The 25,520-nt window shown below is 36.9% G+C and overlaps 1 protein-coding gene across 3 annotated transcripts in view; it reads left to right on the top strand.

Moving 5' to 3' along the window:
• The window catches only part of fanca.L (FA complementation group A L homeolog), a 43,039-nt gene that overhangs the window by 5,950 nt on the left and 11,569 nt on the right, over positions 1-25,520 (top strand). For 2 of the 3 annotated variants that reach the window (XM_018242205.2, NM_001095690.1), the window contains 22 exon segments: positions 1,194-1,251; positions 4,259-4,371; positions 5,090-5,166; positions 5,389-5,530; positions 6,354-6,487; positions 6,615-6,725; positions 6,918-7,013; positions 7,117-7,176; positions 7,413-7,501; positions 9,394-9,454; positions 10,822-10,871; positions 11,145-11,221; positions 12,908-13,012; positions 13,194-13,330; positions 14,701-14,771; positions 14,850-14,949; positions 17,929-18,098; positions 19,111-19,207; positions 19,630-19,809; positions 22,333-22,406; positions 22,775-22,900; positions 25,201-25,288. In XM_018242205.2, coding sequence (XP_018097694.1) covers positions 1,194-1,251; positions 4,259-4,371; positions 5,090-5,166; positions 5,389-5,530; positions 6,354-6,487; positions 6,615-6,725; positions 6,918-7,013; positions 7,117-7,176; positions 7,413-7,501; positions 9,394-9,454; positions 10,822-10,871; positions 11,145-11,221; positions 12,908-13,012; positions 13,194-13,330; positions 14,701-14,771; positions 14,850-14,949; positions 17,929-18,098; positions 19,111-19,207; positions 19,630-19,809; positions 22,333-22,406; positions 22,775-22,900; positions 25,201-25,288 — 2,216 coding nt within the window. 3 annotated transcript variants of the gene reach the window in all.

The following is a 25,520-nucleotide window of genomic DNA, read 5'->3' on the forward strand; positions in this document are numbered from 1 at the left end:
TTTCTGTCTGGCAGCTCAGTAATCAATATATTTCTCAGCAGCATCTGTGGAATATTAGCAACTATTGTATCAATTTTAACAGCTGTAACTCTGGGATTCTGCTCAGCAGGACCAAAGATAAGAAATGTATCAATTTAGAACAGTATATACCTCCCCCCTCCTAGAGAAAGACATAAGAAAGTAAACTTTGAAAGCAATTCAGAACAAAAACAATATAAAGCACCTTGTAGTAACACCAATTTGTCTTTTCTGTGATCTTTCTGAAAGTGGTTTTGAGCTTTCACTGCAGTGAAAGGGGGTGTAGACCCAAAATTTAAAACATTGCTTATTGCTCTTAGCTCAAGCATAGAGGAAACATACAAGATACTTACACGGTGATACTAAGTGCCAGCACATATTTCAAAATGGGTCCCATCTTATGATGCGAACTACTTTAGAGATTGCCCGGAGCTGAGTACTAGGTCCCACATCTGCCAGAGCTGCCCTAACGTCAGGCGCCTCTGGTGCAGAGTATATGCCATGATAGATAGTATTCTTGGTGTCACTCCTAAACTTAAACTAAAAATCCATGGGAAGCTCTACTTAATAAACCATTTGAGGAAATTATTAAATCTGATTTACACGGCAGCTTGGAAGATCCACCTTCTACAATTAATAAAGTTGAGTGGTTGGCTAAGGTGTACTTATATGAAAAACTAACATTTTGTTGAAATATAAACAGTTCCTTAAATATGGTGTCCCTGGCAAATCTACTCTTAAGTTCATGATTCTTGAGGTAGAGAGCCAATAGATTGCTTGACATATATAGTATGACATATATAGTATGTGAACTCTGCCCGTACTGTTATTATTTTTCTTTGTGTTTAACTTCCTTTTTTTTTCCTCTAGTTCTGTTCAGACCTTCTTATATTATTATGTTTTTCGTTTGTTTTTCCTTTCTATTCCATATCTCACCTGACAAAGGTGTTGTATAAACACAATTATGATTATAACTGAGGCCTTCATACCAGTTAATGCCACTGTGTGGTCATGACCTTTTTGAATGTTGCCTATTTTCTACCTCATTCATGCACTAAGATATAATAATTGTGTTAAAAAATAAGATGGTTTATTTTTGTACATAAACACTGAATTTAATTATATTAACCTTTTTTTTGGTGCTAATCACAATAAATACTTTTTTCCTGATGCAGGGTTACTTGATGCTGTTAGTGTCGAAAAATCTGACAAATCAAGTGCAGAACAACACTGGTAAGAATGAAACGACGACTGTTTAAACATGTTTAAATATGTTCTTAAATTTTCAACTTGCCATTCTTCTAGTTAAAGGAACAGTAACTTCGAAAAATAAGTGTTTTAAAGTAATAAAAATATAACGCAATGTTGCCCTGCAGTGGTAAAACTGCTGTGTTTGCGTCAGAAACACTACTATTGTTTATATAAATAAACTGCTGTGTAGCAATGGGGGCAGCCACACACAGCAGATAGTAGAACATAATGTTGTTATCTGTTATCCACTATTTAACCTGTGCCATATAGCCTTTTTTAAATTTCCGCCATTGCTACACAGCAGCTTGTTTATATGAACTATAGTAGAGTTTCTGAAGCAAACAGACCAGTTTTACCAGTGCAGGACAAAATTACATGATATTTTCATTTCTTTAAAACATTTTAATTTTTTGGTGTTACTGTTTTTTTTAATGTATTTCTTGAACCTTTCAGCGATATAAAGTGCAGTATATTTCTGGGTGCATTGTGTTTACACCTGTTTTTTTTAAATGTAAGATGTGCCTCAGGTTTAGTGGATATACTTCCAGCTTTAGACAGGTATCAGTATTGAATTTAGCAATAGAAATGTAAAGGGGTTGTTCACCTTTAAATTAACTTTTAATATGGCTAATTTTAAGCAACTTTTCAATGGGCCTTCATATTTTTTTAATAGTTTTTGAATTATTTTACTATTTCTTCTTCTGACTCTTTCCAGTTTTCAAATTTGGGGTCACTGATCCCATCTAAAAAACAAATGCTCTGTAAGGATACATTCTATTCAGGCCCTCTCCTATTCATATACAGTACAGGCTCTTATTAATGCATGGTTGATAGGGTAGCTTGGACCTGAGCAACCAGGTTGCTGAAATTGCAAACTTGGAGAGTTTCTTAAAATATGTCAAAAAGCACAAAAAAAGAACAAATTGTCTCAGAATATCAATTTCTACTAAATCACATTATAATAAAACTTAATTTGAAGGTGAACAAACTGGTACTGCTTTGATGCTCTACCTGCTTGTGATTAATTCCAGCTGACATTTTTAATATACCTGATTTACATGTATTTATTTTATGCTAAGATAAAATGCATGGCAAATGCACCTAAAACTACTCTTGAGTCTGATTCTTTAGATGAGAGATTTTTTAGGCTTCTTGGGTTCAAGATTTCTTTGGTCTTCATGTCCTTCATACACACACACATATATATATATATATATATATATATATATATATATATATATATATATATATATATATATATATATATATATATATATATATATATATGTGTTATATATATTTAATAAATTGCTTATATACTTAAAGAATATTTTTTTTTGCCCTTGAGGTCATACTCCTAATTAGCTGCATATGCTAGCTGCATGCACAAGCTCACAGTTTGAGAAATTGTGCCTTAGAGCACTCTTTACTGCTGTACTGCAAGTTGGAGTGATATCACCCCCTCCCTTCCCCCTCCCCCCCCCAGCAGTCAAACAAAAGAACAATGGGAAGGTAACCAGATAGCAGCTCCCTAACACAAGATAACAGCTGTCTGGTGGATCTAAGAACAACACTCAATAATAAAAACCCATTTCTCACTGAGACACATTCAGTTAAATTGAGAAGGAAAAACAGCAGCCTGCCAGAAAGCATTTCTCTCCTAAAGTGCAGGCACAAGTCACATGACCAGGGGCAGCTGGGAAATTGGCAAAATGTCTAGCCCAATATAGAATATAAAAATATAATATAAAAAAATCTGTTTGCTCTTTTGAGAAATGGATTTCAGTGCAGAAGTCTGCTGGAGTAGCACTATTAACTGGTGCATTTTGAAAAAAACATGTTTTCCGATGACAGGATCCCTTTAATACATAATTTACATTATGTTTACAATTCTATAAAAAATATATATATATTTTTTAAAAATAACAAATTCATATAAAATAGGTTGATAATATTTGCTTGTAGGAAACACTGCACCAGGAAAATGCTAAAAATTCCACTGGGTGGACCTTTAGGAATTAGTGGGCAAGAGCTGACTGTAATATGTAATGACAACAGATAGATAAATGGAAATGCATTAGGAAATAGGTTTTCCAGTAGGATAGTGGAAAGAGTTTCACAAACATACCAAACTTAACATGTCCTTTAACTATGACTAGGTGGAAAAGTACAAACATGAGTTACAAATCTGAGCTATAATCATAAGTAGAAACCGTAAACTGCAATGTGTTTATTTGTTGTAAATTTTATATTGGCCTTTTTGTTTATTGTGCACCCCCCTCCCCACTGTTAATATTTTAGATTGCATAGGCTATCCTTTCCAAAAAGTATTCTTCTGCAGAATATTTTACCACTATGCATGTAGAGTATGTAGGTTGACTTAGGGGGTTAATAATCAGAGGTCAAATTTTGAATTGATGTGAATTTTTTTTTACTCTAACAAATCCGAATGTACTCACATCTGAATGGGAAGTTATTTATGAAAAAATTTGAAGGTCTAAAATACGATCAAATAGGAAAGACCCGAAAATTCGATTCATATTCAAATTAAATGCGAACGAAACTCAAATCAAATTTTCCTCTGCGTAAAAACTGAAATATCAGGAAGGCTTTTAACATCTTCAAATGAGTCAAAGGACCTCTGCCATTGACTTTTTATTTAGGTTTTAGGTGGGGAATATTTGAATTAGAACTGTTCCTATGGTCGAGGTGTGATTAATCTCACATTAGAATTTATATTTAGGTTGGTACTTTTAAATTCGAATTTGTCAGTTTTGACACAAAAACATTTGAAAACTTAATTGACCATTGGAAAAGTAATAAATCTGCCCCTTGTGTATGGATATTGGTGTGGGCCTTGTGAGGCAAAACAGAATGTAGAGGGAAAATACACAGAAACCATAAGCAATTATGGATTTAAAGTATTGTGTAGCAAGTTAATACAGGGTGGGAGCACTATTTTGACATTTATGAACCTTACCATCTGCAGGTTAAGTGCCTTTGAGGTTCACAGATATAGAGCACGTGTGGTGCCAGAATCCATTGAACAATTTTTTATCCATACACTGACTCAGGTTCTCACATTCAAGCCAAAGCTGAAAGGTATGGTACATGGGAGGCACTTCTTTTTGCACTATGAATGATATTTATATGTATGTAGTAGGACCTATGTAATGTGACGGAATGAATTATAAACAAAAGCTAGAAAAACATGGAGGTGAGTATTTCATACAATTTGGGCATTTTCAGCCAAATTTCAGTAAATGTGTGATCCCCTAAGAAGTATTTGGTTGGTTTAAACTTTGGTGTAATTTATTTCACAATTGATGAGCCAAAACTGGAAGCTTAATTGGATTATAACCCATTTCAGCACATGCATTGAACAGGTTGAATCAATTAGCTCATGTCCATTTGGTCATAACTGTGTGGTTTGGCAGTATGTGTATGTAGCCAAATTCTACACTGATGCATAAATACTTGGGTATTCATTTTCCAACTATGCCAGGACTATGGCATGGTGTGTTTTCCCCTAAAAAATTTGACAATGCATATGTAGTTAAAATAAATGGGCAAGCTACCCCCTTTTTTGCAGTATAAAAGCAATTATTGAAGTAGTAACATCTGGGTGAAAAATTTTGAAGCCACTTGCAAATCCCACATGCATTCCCACTTGCATTCAATAATACAATTGATTATCCCCTTTGTGTCTACATAAGCAAATGAAAGCATAAAGCTTCCAACATGGGAAACCACTGTATAAATTATTTCCAGGGACTAATTTGTTTAAACTTTTTTTTGTGGTGATGTTTTTTCCCCCCAGTGTCGGATGCCATCCAGTGCCAGGCAAACTGGAGTTTTGTGAAAACTAGCACATTGCTGACGGATTTGTATCGTAAGGTGAAATCAGCTATTTGTTTAAAATAAATATAACTATTTCTAATATTTACCAGTACTTTCTGGCTGAATGTTGCAATGGAAATGGTGACTGGAAAAGCTGTTTAATACCCGCCCCCCCAAAAAAAATAGTTAGTTTGAACTTCTCTATTGTTTTGTAGTATATGCATGGATTCTCCATGCAATTTTTCACTTTAACATCATCTGATATTACTTGGCATGCAGCTATTCGTTGCACTCAGCGCAGAGAAACTGATTGCTCACATACAGCTGGTCTTGGACACCCAGGAGGTAAATTGGCATCACGTCTTGACTTGTGTTTCCTGCTTGGTTATATGCCTACCTGAAGCTCAGCAACTTATTAAAGGTGAGATGGTGATGTTCTCTTGTGAATTTACTGAAAGGAACAATGCAGCTGTGCTGTAACACAATCTAGTTGCAAACCTTATTGTCAAGATATTTCCTCTTCTCTAATTCCGCAAAAGTACATTAGAAAAATGTCTTGGAACATAGGATGATGTAGAGAGTGACATTTTGAGACAATTTGCAATTGGTTTTCATTCTTTTATTATTTGTGGTTTTTGAGTTATTTAGCATTTTATTCAGCAGCTCTCCAAATTTAGATTCAGTAGTGGTTGCTAGGGTCATATTACTAAAATTGAAATCTGGAGAGCTGCTGAATACATTGATCTAAATAAGAGACAGGAATATTTGTAAGAGGACCTAAATAGAAGATGAGTAATAAAAAGCAGCAAAAACAATACATTTGTAGCCTTATATAGCATTTGTTTTTTTAGCTGGAAAGAATCAGAAGAAGGCGGAAAATTATTCAAAAATTATAACGTTGTACAATTTATTCCTGCTTATTGAACATAAATGAAAATACTGTAGGAACAAAGCAAAGACACTTCTATTGTAAAAATCAATAAAAAAAATAAAATCACTTGTAAAAATCAATAAAATACAAAAAAAATTATAACAATAAATAAAGAAGACCAATGATAAAGTTGCTTAGTTGCTATAGAATGTCATTCTATAACATACTAAAAGTTAACTTAAAGGTGAAGCACCCCTTTAAAGAAAGCTTTGTTTGTGGTGAAAAGAGCGTTAAGTTGACGCTACCTCAGTATAGGAACCTTTGTCTATGTGTACAGCACTTTTTTCATTTCACGTCATCTCCTCCCATTTAGATCTCCTTTGTAGACTTTTAACACATGCTTTTGAAAGTTATGAGTTGGAAGGTATGATCACTGCGTTCTTGATTGTAAGACAGGCTGCCTTGGAAGGTCCTGCTGCCTTTGTGTCCTATACAGAGTGGTTCAAGGTAAACATGCCCTTAATTGTAAATTACATGAGAAGTCATTCCACAGAAAGAAACATTTTGGATTTAAATTCTGTATTAGAGTTTACAAAAAAGTGATGCTGTTCAATCTTGCTTTTTATTTTCTAAGTGCACCTTTGGAGCTGCTAATTCTTATCATGGCAACAGCAAGAAGTCTCTGGTGTTCTTGTTGAAGTTTCTCTCTGATATTGTTCCCTTTGAAGCTCCTCAGTACTTAAAGGTGAGAATTCAGAGTTATTGGCACAAACAATTTGTTTTCATCTAGTGGGAAAAAAAAACAAAGTATAATGGCCCATCCTAGTATAATTTTATGCTATTCTAGTTAATTAAAATCTGTTTGTGAATTTGTTTTTCTTGATCTTCACTAGTTATTTTTTTCATCTCAGCATCATATTTTTGAAATCCTTTCTAGGTACATGTTCTGCATCCACCATTTGTGCCCACTAAGTATCGGCCTCTCTTGATGGAATATATTTCCTTGGCTAAAACCCGCCTAACGGATATGAAAGTGAGTCTACATTACAGTACAGAGAGAGAACTTCCTAGATGCTGGTGATAGCTTCTAGTCTCTTGACTAATTTTATTTTCTAACAAAGTGTTTCCCTCTTCAGGTTTCTATTGAGGATATGGGTTTGTATGAGGACTTGTCTGCAAGATCAAATAAAGTTCAGGTATTTTCTTTTCTGTGTCATTTAGCCTTAAATGCTTTCCAGCTATTTGTTGCCATGTTTATTAGTCATATGTTGGTCAACTTAGTGTTTTAAATCTATCTGTACTTCTATTTGTAAACCACAATAATAACTTCTGTGAGATGGGAGACTGGCCGCCTGCACATTTTTCAGTTTTCTAGTTAGAAGATGGGAAGGAGTATTTGTGTTTTTTGTTTTTTTTTTTTGCTTTTCTACAGCCAGAGTCTCAAGCACACCAGGATGTCGAAAAAGCATTGAATATATTTGAGAACACAGGCAAGATTCCAGCTAGTGTAATGGAAGCCAGGTAATATATATTGTAAGGGTTTAGTTAACTGGACTCAGTTTTTAAGGTTTAAACAGCCTACGGCACAATCATAACTTAAGAGAGTGTAGTCTCTTTTGGCAGTTTATTTTCACTTGCAGGAAAATGAACCAAATAAACAGTTCAAAATAAAATCCTTGCCACTTAATGGGCTGACACAGGTAAGTTTTCCTAACTAACCAGGAGTAGGCCTACTGCCTGTCTCCCCAAAACAGATAATAATCAAACACAAACAAATTCCCAACCTTGTGGTGATTTCAAGTCTCTCAATGAGCTCACACAGCTTTTCTTTGTCTTTTCCCAGACTGGAGCTCCACGCTCTGGCTTGAGCTGCCTTTTTAATTATCCACCTGAGATGGCTCAGGACAACACAAAACACCCGGGCAGTCCCGGAACCACTCTGTTAGGAACCTGGGGCATAAATAAGCTCTGTCCTGGACTTTCCCATGTATCCTAGTGGTGACCTCACCATAATATACGTCGTGGAAACTCTTATCTGCAGTCTGTGTGCACCTCATTCACATATTTAGAGCCTTCTTGGTGTATAGTGCCTTTGGTAACATTTGCCCCCTTTAGTTTGTTCATTTATAATCGTGTTTCTTTTCAAAGCAGCCATGCTGCTTTACTGCTAATCTGGGCATGCAAGTTAATGCAGTGTTGAAATAATAAGGCGAAGGCATAAGTGGCATCAATAATCTCCTTTTGTGTTTCCCTTTGACATAAATAGGGAATTCCTCAAAGCACCAGTACTGATGGTTTCAGGTAGCATTAAAGGAGATGTAGTGCTGAAAAGGCGCATACGTGGGATTCTTCCTTGGATTCTTCCTTGGCTTGAGCCATGCACTCCCCTGCCCTGTACATTTGGACTTTGTGATTTTAACCAAGTTTGATCAATAAAGGATAAGATTTTATACAAGTCTCTTTTCAGCACTACGTTTGCCTTATCCACGTGACCAGAGTGGAACGTTTGGGATTTTGGATAGAGCGCTCACCCAGCCCCATGTACGGATCTCGTCTGTGTGCATTCCCAAGCATTAAAGGAGATCTATATGATAAATAAAACCCCCATCATTTTGTAGGCAATAATGTATACTATATGGTGCTGATTTTACTTTTGGGTGCAAATTAATATTGGAGCTCCCCATAGATGTTCACTGCTTCAGAATAGGAGTGGGTGCTTTCTAACTGTCCCTGCTAAAAGAACAGTATGAGGGGAACAGCCATTTACTGCCTTGTAGTCACAGAAGCAAAGACAGGCTTCAGTTCCCTATCCAGTCAGACTAACTGTTGACTGGTTCCTATCCTACAGTGCAGTTTGCTGACTCCTCTGCAGAACCAGACAATCCAGAGGGCAGAAACAACTTTTAAAAACATTCCTTCTATATCTAAAATAGTTTAATGCACTGGTTCATATTTGTTTTTTATATAATATGTCTCATTTAAGGCTGATGGTTCATGTGAGACATAAAAACACATTGTGTTGTTCCTTTTGATTTTAAAAGAAAATGCCTGTAAGCACCAGTACTGATGGCTTAAGTAGTGCTAAGACCAAAGGCACATGAGGTTCCCATAATTCCTCTTGTGGTTTCCTTTGATTTGAAGAGGAATAGGAAATGATATTTCAAGACAACAAGATTTTCCACTGGCTGAAACACATCATGTGCACCATCTGTCTATTGTGATTAAAGTTCTTAAATAACATTGAAGGGAGCCTTGGGGTTAACAATGTGTTCAACAGTGCTGCACAGCAGATTTTGACACATCCAAATTATCCATGTAGGTTGTTTACATTTTGTACGATTTAGAGAATGGAACACTGTTACTGTGGTATAGTTTACTGTACTGTGTTTGATTCAGTTTAATTCTATTTGCAGCATATTTCGCAGACCATATTTTACATCTCGCTTCCTACCTGCCCTCCTCACCCCTCGTGTGGTTAGTATGCTTTATTTTTTAACTATAATTGCTTTATTAGAATATTTAAGTTTGCATTGGTTAAGCATTGCAGAATACTATGTAATTATACGTTTCTGTAGTCATGACCTACCTGTTGTCTATGTAATCAGGCCTTAATAAGCAGTTAACATGTTTAACTGCTGTTCATTTGTGTAAATGTGGGTGTGGGACAGGAGTATCATGTAGTTTAGTGGTTAAATGTTTGCTTAAAGGAGAAATAACCCCTTATAAATAAATATGGCTAAAAATTACATATTTTATATACTGAACCTATTCCACCAGCCTAAAGTTTCAGCTTCTCAATAGCAGCAATGATCCAGGACTTCAAACTTGTCACAGGGGGTCACCATCTTGGAAAGTGTCTGTGACACTCACATGCTCAGTGGGCTCTGAGCAGCTGTTGAGAAGCTAAGCTTAGGGGTCGTCTCAAATTATCAAGCAGAAAATGAGTTTTGTCTGTAATATAAGCTGATGCTAGAGTGCTGATTATTACATTATGATGCTAGTTGCACTGGTTTTCTGTCGTGCTGTGCTGCCGTGTTGTAACTATCTGTATTAATTACTAATCAGCCTTATATACATTTATATTCTATGTGTACTGTATATTGTGAATGGGTCCCTAAGCTCAGTAAATGACAGCAGCACAGAGCAATTGCAGTGAATCAGCAAAAAAGAAGATGGGGGAGCTACTGGGACATCTTTGGAGACACAGATCTTTATTGCTAGTGTTGTGGTTGCCTTGGGCTGGTACAGAAGCACAGTAAATTTGGCCTTTTTCAGCAGGATTTGGCCGAATCTTTGTGCCTGGTCGAACCGAATCCGAATCCTAATTTGCATATGTAAATTAGGGGCCGGTAGGGAAATCACGTGACTTTTTGTCACAAAACGAGGAAGTAAAAAATGGTTTCCCCTTCCCACCCCTAATTTACATATGCAAATTAGGATTCAGATTTGGTTTAAGTTCGGATAAAATTTTTTTTTTTTACTGTATATTCATAAAAAGATACATTTTACTTTTAAATACTGTCAAATTTGGGTTGACTGGGAGAAGCAATATTTTCTTTTACTTTTTCTCTAATCTGAATTACTGAAGGGAAAAAATACGGAATGTGCAGACATTAGACAAGTTTTTTGTTAAAAAAAAAAAAAGCCTATACCTTTTAAGAATCTCTGCATTTTATATTTAGGTTATATCCATACATAATATATGCAGAGTGACAAGGGAGCTGAATATCTAGCACCACTTTGCATGCTGTAACAAGCAACATTATAGCATTTCTAGAAATTGTCTTGAATGTGGAAAAGCCATATACTTTGCTAAAATATAATCCACATTTCTGTTTCAGCTTCCTGCTGCTCCAGATGCACTCATGCTGCTTATTGATTCAATGAAAAGGTGAGGAAACTGGGTTAGCAAGTGAAATTTTTGTTGCTGATGGAAATGCAAGGTCATCTCTTGCTTGTCTGTGGCTACACACAAGCAGTAGGCTAAATGGCTGATCACATTAAATCAAGAGACAGAGTTAAGCATCATGTCTTCAGAGGCCTTTTTCTTTCACTACTTCCCCCCCGGCATGTTCTATTATGTATGAATAAAGATTGTCACATCTCACTGTTCTCTCAGTTCTGCTTATTGTGATATTTTTCTTCTGACCGGTATATCCTGCAGAGCAGATAAGATCCCTACAAACATGTTTAACGCATATATTGAAGCTTGTGAGCAAGAAAAGCTAAGGAAGCAAAAAGGTAAGGTTTGTCTACTGCAAGCTAAAGTTAAAAACCAAACACAAAAATCATTACTTGAACCTGAATGTGTCATGATGAGTAAAACAGAGCAATGTTAAGTTTTTTTTATTTTGAAAAATAATTTTTGTTAGCCATGTCATGTTATATAACTTGGATAGTTTCTGTTTTTATAGACTAGTGGAAAGTGAGGCACTACTTGATTAGGTTAGTTTTGGTATGGAAGAAACTGCTAGAGGGCAGTTGTCTGATTTGGGGTTGGATGAGCAAAAAGCTGACCCCACTCCCTTCCTTGAGATCAATTACCACACATCCATCTGACTGCAGTAGAATAGAAAGTTTTATTTCCCTTCCACAACTTTAAGCATGGGCTTGTATTTTGGATACTGTTCTCTGGCACTGATATTGAGCTGTTATGTATGACTGTGTGTATGGTGATTCCCAGTGTTGTTAGCTTGGTTCAAGGTGTTGTTTTACAGTAAAAAAAATCTTTATAACTTATACATAACTTCGAAAATCTTGTAAACATTAAATAAACCCAATAGGCTGGTTTTGCTTCCAATAAGGATTACTCGTATCTTAGTTGGGATCAAGTACAAGGCACTGTTTTATTATTACAGAGGAAAAGGAAATACATTCTTAAAAATTTGTATTATTTGGATAAAATGCAGTCTATGGGGGGAAATTTACTTACATGCGAAAATCTGCCATCGCTGGCTTTGCGCACATCGCAACACTTTGCCAGGCGTAAATTCACCTAGACAACGCTAATTCACGAAGATGCGAAGATGGGTACCGAACACTGAAGTTGCGCTAGCGAAAATATGATCAGCGGTTCGAAGTTACACTAGCGTTGGCTAATTTGCATATGGCGTGCAGTTAAAGTACAATGCCTGTATATATGCTGCAGCAAATATATTACACTACACAAGGCTAGGGAACCTTAATAAAATTATATAGAGTGGTTATAATGCCCTACACATGTGCCCACAGTATAGTTTAGGTGCCATATGTTATCAAATGTAGGGGGGAAGGAGGGTACCCCAAATTTTTTTTTCGATATTTTTCAACTCCTATCTACTCTATTGCACTTCGCCTGGTCTGAGCTGGCGGAGTAAACTCTGGCGCAAGAGGTAACGTTTAGTAAAATCAAAAACGTAGTGAATTTGTGTTGTAACGCTCTTTCGACAGAGCGAAAATTCGCCTGGTGTTAGAGTGCAAAGTTGCGCCAGAGTCTATCTCCTTTGCTAGCTAAATTACGCCAGCGACCGTTCCTAAACTTTGCCCTTTAGTAAATTTGCCCCTATCGGTGATGTTCTTTCTGTAATTCGGAGCTTTCTGGATAACGTGTTTCTAGATAAAGGATCCTATACCTGTATATATGAACAGCCTGTATTTTAGAATATTTACTGAATTCGGTGCAAATAGCTGACAAATATGTCATTATACGTTCAAAAAGGTGACATTATGTGGTGATAGTATCCATTTAATATACAGTATGTGACTTATAAAGGACCTTTGTGGAACCTTGCAGAAGGATATTGTACTGTAATGTAGAAAGCCCAAAAGTAATATTTGATTGGTAGAGCAGTGTAAGACCGTTTTATAAGATAGATTGTAACCATATTAAGTACTTAATGTGATGTGTTTGTTATTACCGTACTAATCTGGTTATTATAACTTTATAAGGGAGGCAACAAATGGACCAGTCTCTTCCTGATGAGCCCCTAGGAATTCTGCAGTCAGCTCTTTCTGATCTTCGGCCTCTTGTCACAGATGCAAACAAATACGAAGGTAGTTAAAATGAAACCTGCCTGCTGTCCTGTTTTTCTGTTGCCCTGAGAATAGAGGGATATGGTGTTCCTTGATTTCTTTTAGTGCTTTCCAAATACATATGTATAAATATTGCTCTGTAGTGGTAATATTTTTCACAGTGTCTTGTGGAAACTTTTCAAGCTCCTTCTACTCTCATTAGATGTGTCCGCACAGGTGGCTGTAATTTCAGAAAAACTCATTGCAGTCATGGGAGAGCAGAAGGTGGATGATGATCAGGTGGCTGCGAAGTTCCTCAAACTTGAAGATGGAGCACAGCTAGATATCCAGGAACAAACTGTGAGTTTATGTTCAACGTTATGGAATACGTTATAGCAGTGATCCCCAACCAGTAGCTTATGAGCAACATGTGTCTCTTCAACCCCTTATATGTTGCTCCCAGTGGCCTCAAAGCAAGTGCTTATTTTTCAATTCCAGGGTTGGAGACAAGTTTTGGTTGTATAAAAATCAAGTGCACTACCAAACAGAGCCTCAATGTAGGTTGATAATCCAAATACGGGCTACCAAATGACCAATCACAGCAATTATATGGCACCCCAAGAACATTTTTCATGCTTGTGTTGCTCCTCAACACCTTTTACTTCTGAATGTTGTTCCCGGGTTCAAAAGGTTGGGGATCCCTGCGTTCTAGAATAGCACTTTATACTGAAGAAAATATTTGAATATGTACTGCCCCTACATCATGTACCGTGATATAACAGTTTTACAGAAGTTTTTAGGACTGTGTACTTCTGCAAATTCAGAGCACAATCATTCTAGCTTCTGTAAGCACTATTCTCCTAGGCCTTTGACAGATGGGTTCTTTGTCCCCTGGTGTTATTTACATTAAGCGTTGGAAAGCTGATCCGTTGCCTACTGCGCCTTCTACGTGTGTTCAGCGAGAGGTATGGAAATGCAAGCAAACAGAGCAGATATCGGTGCAGTCTGCATATGCATACTTTAGCGTTTCTACGCTGGTATGTTTGTCAGTGAACACAAATAAGGGGTGTGGATGGCAGCGGATTGCCTAAAACACCTTGGAGAGTACACTGTGGGGGTTATTTATTTAGCGTCGAGTTGATTTTTACCCTAAAAATTCTAGTTTTCAAGGATATTTTACAGTCAAAACTAAAATTTTCGAGTAAAAAAAAAAACTTGAATTTTTCTGGATTTATTATACCCCGAAGCTGGAAATTGCTGAAATCCAAAAATACTCCAGCTAAAACCTGTCAAAGTCATGTAGAAGAGTGATTCCAGTTTTTTCACCGAAAACTTGATCAATTTACGTATTCGAGTTTTTCACTCAGAATTCACCAATTTGAGTTTTTCCTAGTCAACGTTTTTCATAAATTAGAAAACATTTGAATTGTGAGTTTCTTACCTTCCCTTCTAGGCAGTTAATTTCTGTCTTCTACTTTCTTCCTCTAACCAGAAACTCCAGCAAATGTAATGAATGTATGTAATTACAAATGAATGTAATCTGAAAAACCAATAAAAATCTCATGTTTAAAAAAAAAAATGAAAAAAAAAAAAACCTTTACAAACCTCTAAAACTCGACCTTTCATAAATAACCCCCTGTGTGTTATAAATTTAAAAAACATGCTTGTTTAGTAAAAATAAATCTTATTAGCTTTTTTATTAGTTGCTGTATTTTTATCTATTTTGGCAGGTTGCTGATCTACTCTTAACCTGCTTCTGCCAGTGTCTTATCGCTGCCTCCGGTACCAATCCACCAGACAGGTATTGTATTAATCAGACAGAGAAAGTGCTGGTCACTTTGTATTTGTGCAGTGCATTTCAGCTGTTACTCTCCCATAGACAGGGACAATGGCCAACCTTATATGTGAAGATGCTGTGTGGACATCAGTGGGCTTTTGCTGCAGTATTAAGGAGAATGTTACAACTTTTGCGTTTCCAGGTAAATTGCTTCAAGGTGGCTTATACAGAAAATGATTTTTACTTAACTTTTGTGTAGCATAGTTGAATTGCTTTTCTGTTGAAAAATCAGTATAAATCAGAAGCAAATAATGCTTATTTAATTTTACTAAACAGGATGTGGCTTTCACTTACTTAGCAGGTTAATTTTAAATTACAATTTGTAAATGCTTTCCTGTATTTTATGCATTGTTTTAATTATCTAAGCTTCTATAATTTGTTTATGAATTTTTATCTAGAAATGGCAAAAATCTCACTCAGAGCTTTACTATTGTTTATAATAATTTATAGTAAATATAAAGTGGCAACATATTCCACAGTGCTATAGAATACAGAATGCAGATAACGTTATTGACTAGCAGATAAAGCCAAATGAGTAGCAGAGAATATGAGACCTGTTATCCAGAATCCTTGGTACCTGGGGTTTCCCAAATAACAGATCTTTCCGTAATTTGGATCTTCATACCTTTATTTTCAAGTATACTAGAAAATAATAATAAAAACATAAATAATCCTGAAAGGCTGGTTTTGTTTCCAATAAGAATGACATATACAAGTACAAGGTGCTGTTTTATTATTACAGAAAAAAAGGAAATCATTTTTAAGAATTTTGATTATTTAGATAAAATTGAGTATATGAAAAACAGCCTTTCGGTAATTTGGAGCTCTCTGGATAACAGGATTCCGGATAACGGACCCTATACCTGTACAAAATATAATGCTATACAATGCAAAGATATTTTCATGTTCACCTGCACTCGATTCCACATAGAAGATAAAATGTTGTGTGAGTCCTAAAAGACATTGGGAGATTAAAGAAAGTAATAGAAGGAAGTCAGGCTTATCTATAATAACATTTAATTTCTGTCTGTATCATTGATAAGTGTGTTAGTTCTGTGCAATGGAAACATCAATTAGCTATTACAGTACACAAATCAATCACATAATTTAGGTTGTATATTTACAAAATTAACAGATCAGATCGATTAGTGAAATTGGTATTTTGCTCGTACCAATTGCCTTGAGCATTGGTATCTTACTTTTGGCTGCTGGAAGCTAAAGATCTGTCCAAAAGACCAGTGGATCCCAAAATATGGGGCAATCACCCTGGTGGTGGGGGTTGGGACAGTGGCAGGGAAGCTCAGCCTGACTGCCATTTAGGGAAAGATTTGGGGCAAATGCCTATTTTGTTATCCCAGATGCCAGGGGCGTAACTACCGGGGGAGCAGGGGGTGCAACTGGGCCTGCTTTATTTACCAGTAGGTCTTTCCAGCTGACACGAGGTCACCCATTCCGATTAGAAGAAAAGAGGTTCCTCCTAAATATTCGGAAGGGGTTTTTTACAGTGAGAGCTGTGAAGATGTGGAATTCTCTCCCTGAATCAGTTGTACAGGCTGATACATTAGATAGCTTTAAGAAGGGGTTGGATGGCTTTTTAGCAAGTAAGGGAATACAGGGTTATGGGAAATAGCTCATAGTCCAAGTTGATCCAGGGACTAGTCCGATTGCCATTTTGGAGTCAGGAAGGAATTTGTCCCCCTCTAAGGCAAATTGGAGAGGCTTCAGATGGGTTTTTTGCCTTCCTCTGGATCAACTGGCAGATAGGTAGTTAATAAAAAAAAAAAAAAAGGTTGAACTCGATGGACATGTGTCTTTTTTCAACCTTACTTACTATGTTACTATGTTACCCCGCAGGGCCCCCCCCGGTAGATCGTGCGCGCTGCAGCCGGCTGGAGTCGGCTGCAGCCACAGAGAAAAATCACACGGAGGAGGGTGGGGGCTGGCCCGGCTGCACGGACCGCACCGGGGCCGCCCCCACCAAGTTCCGTTACTGCCAGATGCACTTGAAAGCTCAGTTTGAAGATCAATAATAATGTTTTTTAATGTGTTCTATATTTAGAACCTTGTTATAATCTAAAGGGTGCCCTGAACAAATGTTGTTCCACCAAGGGCTTTTTGACAAACTTCATTAAAGGGTTGGTTCACATTTAAGTTAACTTTTAGTATGTTATTGAATAGCTAATTCTAAGCAACTTTTCAATAGCTGCTCATGGTTCCTTTTTTTTTTTATAGTTTTTTTAATTATTTGCCTTCTTCTTCTTCTGACTCTTTCCAGCTTTCAAAAGGGGGTCACTGACCCCATCTAAAAACAAATGCTCTGTAAGGCTGTAAATGTATTATTATTGCTACTTTTTACTCAGGCCCTCCCCTACTTGTAGTCCATTATTTATTTGTCAACTCATGGTTGCTAGGGTAATTTGGGCCCTAGCAACCAGACTGCTGAAATGGCAAACTGGAGAGCTGCTGAATTAAAAGCTAAATAACTCAAACACCACAAATAATAAAAAATTCAAACCAATTGCAAATTGTCTAGGAATATAATTCTCTGCAATATACTAATCTTTAATGTAAAGGAAAACAATCCCTTTAATACTGTCTATTGCAGTGACTATTTCTCTTCTTACTTCCAGGGTGGGTGGAAGCAGAACTGCATATAGAGACATGGCCGTATTTACTCCATTCTGTGATTTATAGTGTACTGTGCACCATGCCTCCTCCAAAATAGTAAACGGGCCCTTTAGTCATCAGTTCAATATAATTAGAGTCTGTCTGATTATCATTTTTGCCAGGGATCTGCCATAAAAAAACTGTTTGCAATCCTCATTCAATAAAGATTTCATAAATGCAGATTATTGTATATGGCACCATGGCAATATGGATGAATCCGATTCAAATATTTAGTGGTTATTTCAGAAAATAGCACTCTTACAACGTCGCAAAGTGCTTGACATGGTAGTTTTTTTTGTTTTAAGAGTTGCTTATGGCAAAACTCCAGATCTCCAGTTTGGATCATTCTGATTATTTTCATTATCACAATACATCTTTAAACTTTGAACAGTTAAAATGACACAGATATAAAATCTTGTTTTATCCCTTTTTTCTTATACCCTGTGCTTACTAGGCTCCTTTCTTGAAAGACTCGCACATTGTTGGTCTTGCAGCTTTCTCCATCCATTTACATGAGTGCCAGCCTTCGCTCCAGTTCCTTATAACTGGTGTTCAAAATCTGGAACATTACTGGGAAAATCTGCTTAATCTCCTATGCTCAGACTCTGTTGGAGTGTGCCTGAAGTAAGTCTACCTTCCTTTTTTAATGTGACAGGGCAGTATACCCCTTTCCACCTTAGTTTAATAAATAGGACTAATATGTTTTAATTAGGAAATGTGATTTGTTTTTGTCATCTCTTGCACTAAATCTCACAAAATGTGAAATTGAAAGTAAACTCACGCTCTACTTCAGGTTCTTGTGAGCCCAATCGAAACAATGAGCTGCTCTTTATTTGAAAGCCTAACAGACTGCAGCTATGGGGAAGGGAGGGGTTCATTAAAGGGGTGGGTTCACCTTCAAGTTAACTTTTAGTTATAGAATGGGCAATTCTTTTTTTTAACAGGTTTTCTTTATTGAGTTTTCCATTAACAAGAGTTAAGAGCAAGACATAATAGAAAGAGAAGAGCAAGATGAGCAATCCCAATTACATATCATTTGTATCCCTGTTAGGTAAACCATATCCTGTAGAATGGCCTATTCTAAGCAACTTTTCAATTGGTCTTTTTTTTTTCTTTTTTTTGAACAATTTGCCTTTTTCTTCTATTTTCAGCTTTCAAATGGGGGATCACTGACCCCATCTAAAAAAAACAACCAAATACTCTGTAAGGCTACAAATGTATTGTTATTGCTGCATTTTATTACTCATCTTTCTATTCAGGCCTCTGCTACAAAATTAAAACCAATTGCAAATTATCTCAGAATATCACTCTTCATAATACTAAAAGTTAAGTCAAATACCCCCTTTAATACAGAGGGTTCTCATTGGACTGCTCATTTGTTTAGATTGTACTCTTAAGAACCTTAAGTAGAAATTTGGCTTTACTTTCAATTTCAGATTCTGCCCTGTTGCAGAAATGCAAAAAATAAAAAACATACATATTTCCCAATTAAAACAATACGCTAAAAAGATGTTCAGCACAAGCCCCAATGGTTGAACTAATATTGATAAAGGGGGTATGCTGCTCTTTTAATGTCAGGTAGCAGCTTGTATCCTTACACCTTGTTACCAAATGACATTTCCTCTTTTTACTCAAGGTTATGCACTGCAGCCATTTCCTATGCATTCTGCAGGTTTTCTGAGCTTCATCAAGATATTTTTTCTGGCTGCGTTCCTCCATTATTTCTGCGCAAGGTAACCACTATATATTCAAGAGCTTTTCCTTGGCTTTTTACCGAGCTGGCTCAAGCAAAATGTACTTCTGGCTCAAAGCATGTTCCATGCTCTAAATTATTAATGCTCTGGTTAGCACAATATATAAATGTATCACTGATAGGCTATTTTTAGTTTCTGCTTTAGGATACCTGTGGGCTTTTTTTTCTTTTTTGCTATTTTATGCTATAAAGAAATGCTTACTGGAAATCGAAAACAGACAGACTTTTTTTTTTGTTATTTTCTTCGTATTTGTCTGAAGTTTGGTTTGATATTTATTTGTGTAATCGGTTAGCCGACTTGAGAAAGTCCAATAAAAAAGCTGTAAACTGTGCATGAGACATGTTTAGAAAGCTATTGGGTAAAAATTCCTCTCAACTGTATGTGCATTTTATTGTTTGCAGCTTCAGTACCTGGTCCCCAGGTTGATCTGGGAAACGCGTGGAGAGGTGATTAGAGATGATGAGGAGGCAGATTCACCTCTTAATTGGAATTTATATGCCCTTGCTGGATGGAAAGAAGCAGCTCTTTCACTATGGAACCAGAATCGCCTGCAAGGTCTGCTAAGGGAGAAGTCCTTCCAGGTCAGGCCTGCAATGACATACAGAGTCAACAAGCACTTAAGCAGAAGTTATTTGGGTTTTTAGGGAAGCAGCTTATTTGAGATTGTGTACCTGAAGCTACCTTATGGTATTTTACACCCAGTCTTGAGAAAGGGTGAGGGATTTCTGTTTAATTGACCTGTGTTTCTGTGAAGTTTTTCTATGATCATGGATTCAGTTTTGTAGTATTTATTTGCAATAAGGACCTTGAAAGTAATTGAAGAAAGATATTTAACACAGACTAGCTCATTATTCACTGACTAATTATTTAGTCACTGAAATTGATATGAGGGTTAAATGATGACTAGACATGGTTATTAAGCAACTTTTTTTTCTGCTCATTTTATGTTTCTTTCATTTTTCTAACTTTCTGTTTTCTTAATCTATCCTCTTTCCTGATTATTGTGCTTTCACATCTCAATGTTCTCATTTTTTTGTTCTGCCGTCAAATTTTTGTTGTGTATAGTTGCTGAGTTTCCAATTTTGTTTCTTTTTAACTCCCCTTGCAGCTCTATTAAATATTTCCTACATTTTGTTTATATGTGTACAACATTAATCTGCTCACCACTTTTCTGCTAATGAGCATTTTCAGGATGGAAAGCACCAGTTCACTGGGTCATGGCAGCTGTGCTTTCTGGTTATTCTGAACTGGCCTAAATATGACGGCAGAGATAAACTGCATGTCCTACAAACTCTTAACTTGTTGCCTTCATGATATTGATGCAGACTGTTATTCTGGTTCATCTGATTGTAAGCTGAACATGAGCGTTAAGAATAATGGAGTATGCCGTGTTTATTTCTTCTGTATGTGCAAATGTACAAATAGAATCTGTTTTTTTAGTAAGTGAGAATATTGTGTCCATGCCATATTACTAACATCCCACAATTTGAGGGACATGATAAAGCAGTTCCTTCCCCCCACTCACCAGTACAGCTTTAGGATCTATGGGAGGCAAAAAGTACTATGCAATGCATCTTCCCTCCCCCCTCAGCAGTTTAGTCTGCAGGCCTCCAAAGAATGCTACTGTACCCAAAGCCCTGTTTTGCAGCAATCACATTGTATTCGTTTCCAATATTTTCTTTAATAAGAATCTGTCTTGCGGTATAAACATACCAAAAACTGTTTAATACAATTTTCATATTTGTTTATAAATAAACCTTCACTCAGCCTGGGGCACAGTACTTTTAATAGCTTTTCAATTGATAAATGTAGAAAATTAAAGGAGTGGTTTGCCTTCATTCACAAGAGTGTACAATAATTGGTGGATCCATATGAAGCACTTTTGTAATACATACACATTATCTAGAGGCATCTATCAACATGATAAATCTGACTGAGCCACATTAAGTTCTATTCAAGATCCTTCAGATGATGGGGATCACTAACCCCTTGTGTGAGTCCCCCCCCCCACCGGCTGCACAGAGTTTCCATAGTCACTTACATTGTAGGCACCAGCTGCTTCAAGAGCTATTGTGCTCCAGTGAGTTAAACCAATTGCAACTGGCGAGGCAGTGACAGAGCGCAACCAGTAGTAGAGGATTAAGGGCAAAATACTGAAGGAGTGACATAGTGATGTTGAGGGTTCAGATCTTGAATAGTGAGTTTGAGAACATGCCTGCTGAGTTTACTACAGTGAATAAACTTAGGAAGAAACATCTGTGCTACAAATTCATTGTTTAATACCACCCTTTTAAAGTAAATTGCAAAAACACTCACAAGAGCACATTACAATTTTTTTGGCTTAATGTCTCCCTTTATCTATAAGAGGAAAGTTTAAAGGAAAGCTATACCCCCAAAATGAATACTTAAGCAACAGATAGTTTATATCATATAAGGCACATATTAAAGAATCTTACCAAACTGGTATATATATATATATATGTAAGTAAATATTGCCCTTTTACATCTCTTGCCTTGAGCAACCATTTTGTGATGGTCTGTGTGCTGCCTCAGAGATCACCTGACCAGAAATACTACAGCTCTTACTGCAACAGGAAGAAGTGTTAAAGCAAAAGACAGAACTCTGTCTGTTAATTGGCTCATGTGACCTAAGAAGTAGAGTTTGTTTGGTATGTTTGTGTGCACCAAGAATCATACAATCCCAGGAGGCAGTCCTTATTTTTTAAAATGGCAATTTTTGATTTATGATAAGCCAATGGCACATACTACTAGAAAAGTATATTATTATTAAAATGGTTTATTTACATGAAGCAGGGTTTTACATGTGAGCTGTTTTATGCAATATCTTTTTATAGAGACCTACAGTGTTTGGGGTTTAGTTTCCTTTAACAGAAGCAGAACTAACAAACGCCTGCAATATATAAAATATGAAATATAATCCCATAATGTAACTGGAAAAAAAGTGACTTAATGAAAACATGTATAAATAAAAGTCATATTGATTTATAAATAACGGGCGATAATAAGAAGATGGTAGTATGATGCTTTATGGGTTGCTGAATCCAGATTTTATTAAATTTAAAGATCACTCTACTGTTACACAGGTAACATTCATGGACTGGCTTCTTTGGGAAATGACACTTAAATCCAATAATGATGTATTGTGTGACACAGATAGGTAAGTGAATCTTTTTTAAGTGCTTTGCTTCAGTAGTGTTTTCAGGAAAAACTGTGTTGGTGAAAATACAATCAATCGCTTACATGTTTTGTTGCATTGCCCTGGTTTCACCATGTCTGCCATAAGTAGATACTGATGGATGTGATTATAAGTTAAGCAGTGACAAGTGATTACAGATGTTTTGTAACATCTTATTTAGGGTCAGGCGTGCCATGGGCCTTAGGCCCCCAGCCTCCCTCCTGCATTGTGACCAGTGATCTGACACGCACGCACACGTACACGTACACACACACACACGTACACACACACGTATCTTTTTGCTCTCACTACTGGATAGTTTTTCTGTAGCTTGTGTGTTTATTTCCTAGGCAAGAGTACCAGCGCTGGGCTGTAAATCACTACTTATCTGAATCCTCTGTTGTTGGTGGCTGTAATGGAGATTTGGAGAGAGGCTGCATAACAATAGCTGAAGCAGTGCTGCAATTCAGCAACAGGTGTGGAACAAAATAAAATTAGCCAGTATTGTTTATATTTAGATTTTAACTTTTTGAGCCAGAAGATATTCACCACTAACATACACTGTTTTGCTCTCTGCTTGAATATAGCATTTACTAAAAAAAAGTATTCATTCACAATATTAAGATCTAGGACCAGACACAGTTTGATGATGAAATCTTATCTCCTGATTCAATAACAGGTGTTCCCATAGAGCCAAGTGTTTCAATAAGAAAAACTTACAGTATATACTCGAGTATAAGCCGATCCGAGTATAAGCCGAGGTACCTAATTTTACCTACAAAAACTGGGAAAACGTATTGACTCGAGTATAAGCCTAGGGTGAGAAAGTTACAGCAAGTTCATTCTGCACACACTCACCTCCACGGTCTGTTTAGCTGGGTTAGAGGGATAGGTTAAAGGGTGGTTCATTTTTTTGCAGGAGCGTGTGTTCTGCTGAAGACCTAAAATGCTTTCTTCAAGTATTGGTGTATAGATAGACTCCTTGCATTGTGTAGTTGGAATCGGTATGGCAGGACCCACTAGTTCCTGTGGATAAATATAGGATATAGAGTGGCGGTGCGCTCTTGCGCTTCTTTATATCTGCAAAAAGAAAAAAATGTGCTATCATGTAATACCGTTGGTATCAGTCGGATGGTTGATACAATTGGATCTACTCACAGTCAATTAGAAAGGTAGCGTTCGTATATGTAAGTATACTGGGGATCTCCTCCGTAGTTATGCAGAGTATGCAGCTGTACGATCGCTCTGTGCAACTATCGGGTCCTGAAGTTTCTGTGCATTTAGCGTGTGGAGGCTACTGGGGATCTCCTCCGTGGTTGTTCCTAATGGAAACAACTGTTCATAGTGAAGTACAGACAAGGTCATCAGTAGGGTTGCCACCTGTCCGGTTTTGACCCGGACAGCCCGGTATTTTGAGGTGCTGCCCGGGTCTATACTTCCTGCCCGGTTTTCCAAATAGGGAAAACCGGGCGGGATTCCCTTGATTGACACGGCGATCGGCCAAACGCTGATCGCCGCGTCATGGCCCCGTCCACTGACGTAGTAGCCCTGCCCACTGACGTCACGGGTCCGTCCACTGACGTCACAGACACGCCCACTGACGTCACGGACCCCCCCGCCCGGTCTCAGCCAGACATAAAGGTGGCAACCCTAGTCATCAGCCAGCCTGCACTGGGCTTGTACTTACAGGATATGCAGCTTTATGATCGCTCTATACAGATAAATCTTGGGTGTGCAGATTTATGATCGCTTTGTACAGCTGAATCCAGGTTTCCGCAAAGTTCAAACTGCAGCGTATGGAATTGAAATAATCAGAGACTGAAAGTGCGGGGGAAAGAAACTCCACGAGGCAGACAACCCCCTCCCTGTAAAGAAGGAGCAGTAGCCTTCACACGCTGAACATACTGAGCCACAGAAACTACAGGACCCGGGATTCAGCTCTACAAAGCGATCATAAATCTGCACTCTTGTGCCCTGCCTTGCTTAAAGGGGTTCTTCACCTTTCAATTAGCTTTTAGTATGAGGTAGACAATTTGCAATTGGTTTTAATTTTTTATTATTTGAGTTATATAGTTTTTTATTCAGCAGATCTCTAGTTTGCCATTTTAAAAATTGGTTGCTAGGGTCCAAATTACCCTAGTAACTATGCACTGATTTGAGTAAGAGACTGTAATATGAATTGGAGAGGCCTGAATAGAGAGATGAATAATAAAAAGTAGAAATAACAATTACAAATAACAAATAACATTTGTTGCCTTACAGACCATTTTTTTTAGATGGGGTCAGTGACCCTCATTTGAAAAAAGTCAGAAGAAGAAGGCAAATAATTAAAAAACTATAAAAAAAAAAATACTAAACACCAAATGAAAAGTTCCCTAGAACTGGCCATTCTATAGCATACTAAAAGTTAACGCCTAACCAACCCTTTAAAATGTAGTACTTCGTAGTTGTCAAACCTAATCATATTGGTGATTTAAACAAATCCTCACATATTTAAATGCAGAAAAGGCAGTAGGAACATGGTTATTGATAATACAATGATATTGCACAAAGTGCTCTGCTGTTACTTTAGTCTTTTGTCATGGGCTTGTTCAGAAAGGCTACAAACTATATATTCTCTGTGAGACATTCTTTCACAGCAGAGCAGCAGTAGAACTGACAGTGGAAAATAAATCTAAACTGCTGTTGTGTATTATAATTATAATATTGTGCAGCTGAACTAATGGAAGGCTTAAGAAGTCATGTATTATGTTGACTGTATTCAGTTCTCTTGCAGGCACATACAGCATTCAGAATGGGAATCGAGGAATATTTCCATGTTAAAGAGTCACACAGGCCTGGGTGACATCTTGTGCAGATTACAGGTGAATCTCATCAAGCCAAAAGATTTCCAATTTATCAGACACAATTACGTTTGACATAATTGTATTAAGCCTAAAAGCAAATGTATTTTTTTTTTTTTTTTTATTTATTTCTTTCTCCATGATCTTTATTCATATGTGACCTTATAAGCCGTGGGCTAATAGTTATTTCATTAGACATCTTACTGTGCAAAATAATTACACACTCACATAAATGTAAAGACCATTTCAGAAA

The sequence above is a fragment of the Xenopus laevis genome, chromosome 4L (assembly GCF_017654675.1).
Source record: "Xenopus laevis strain J_2021 chromosome 4L, Xenopus_laevis_v10.1, whole genome shotgun sequence".
Lineage (NCBI taxonomy): Eukaryota > Metazoa > Chordata > Amphibia > Anura > Pipidae > Xenopus > Xenopus laevis.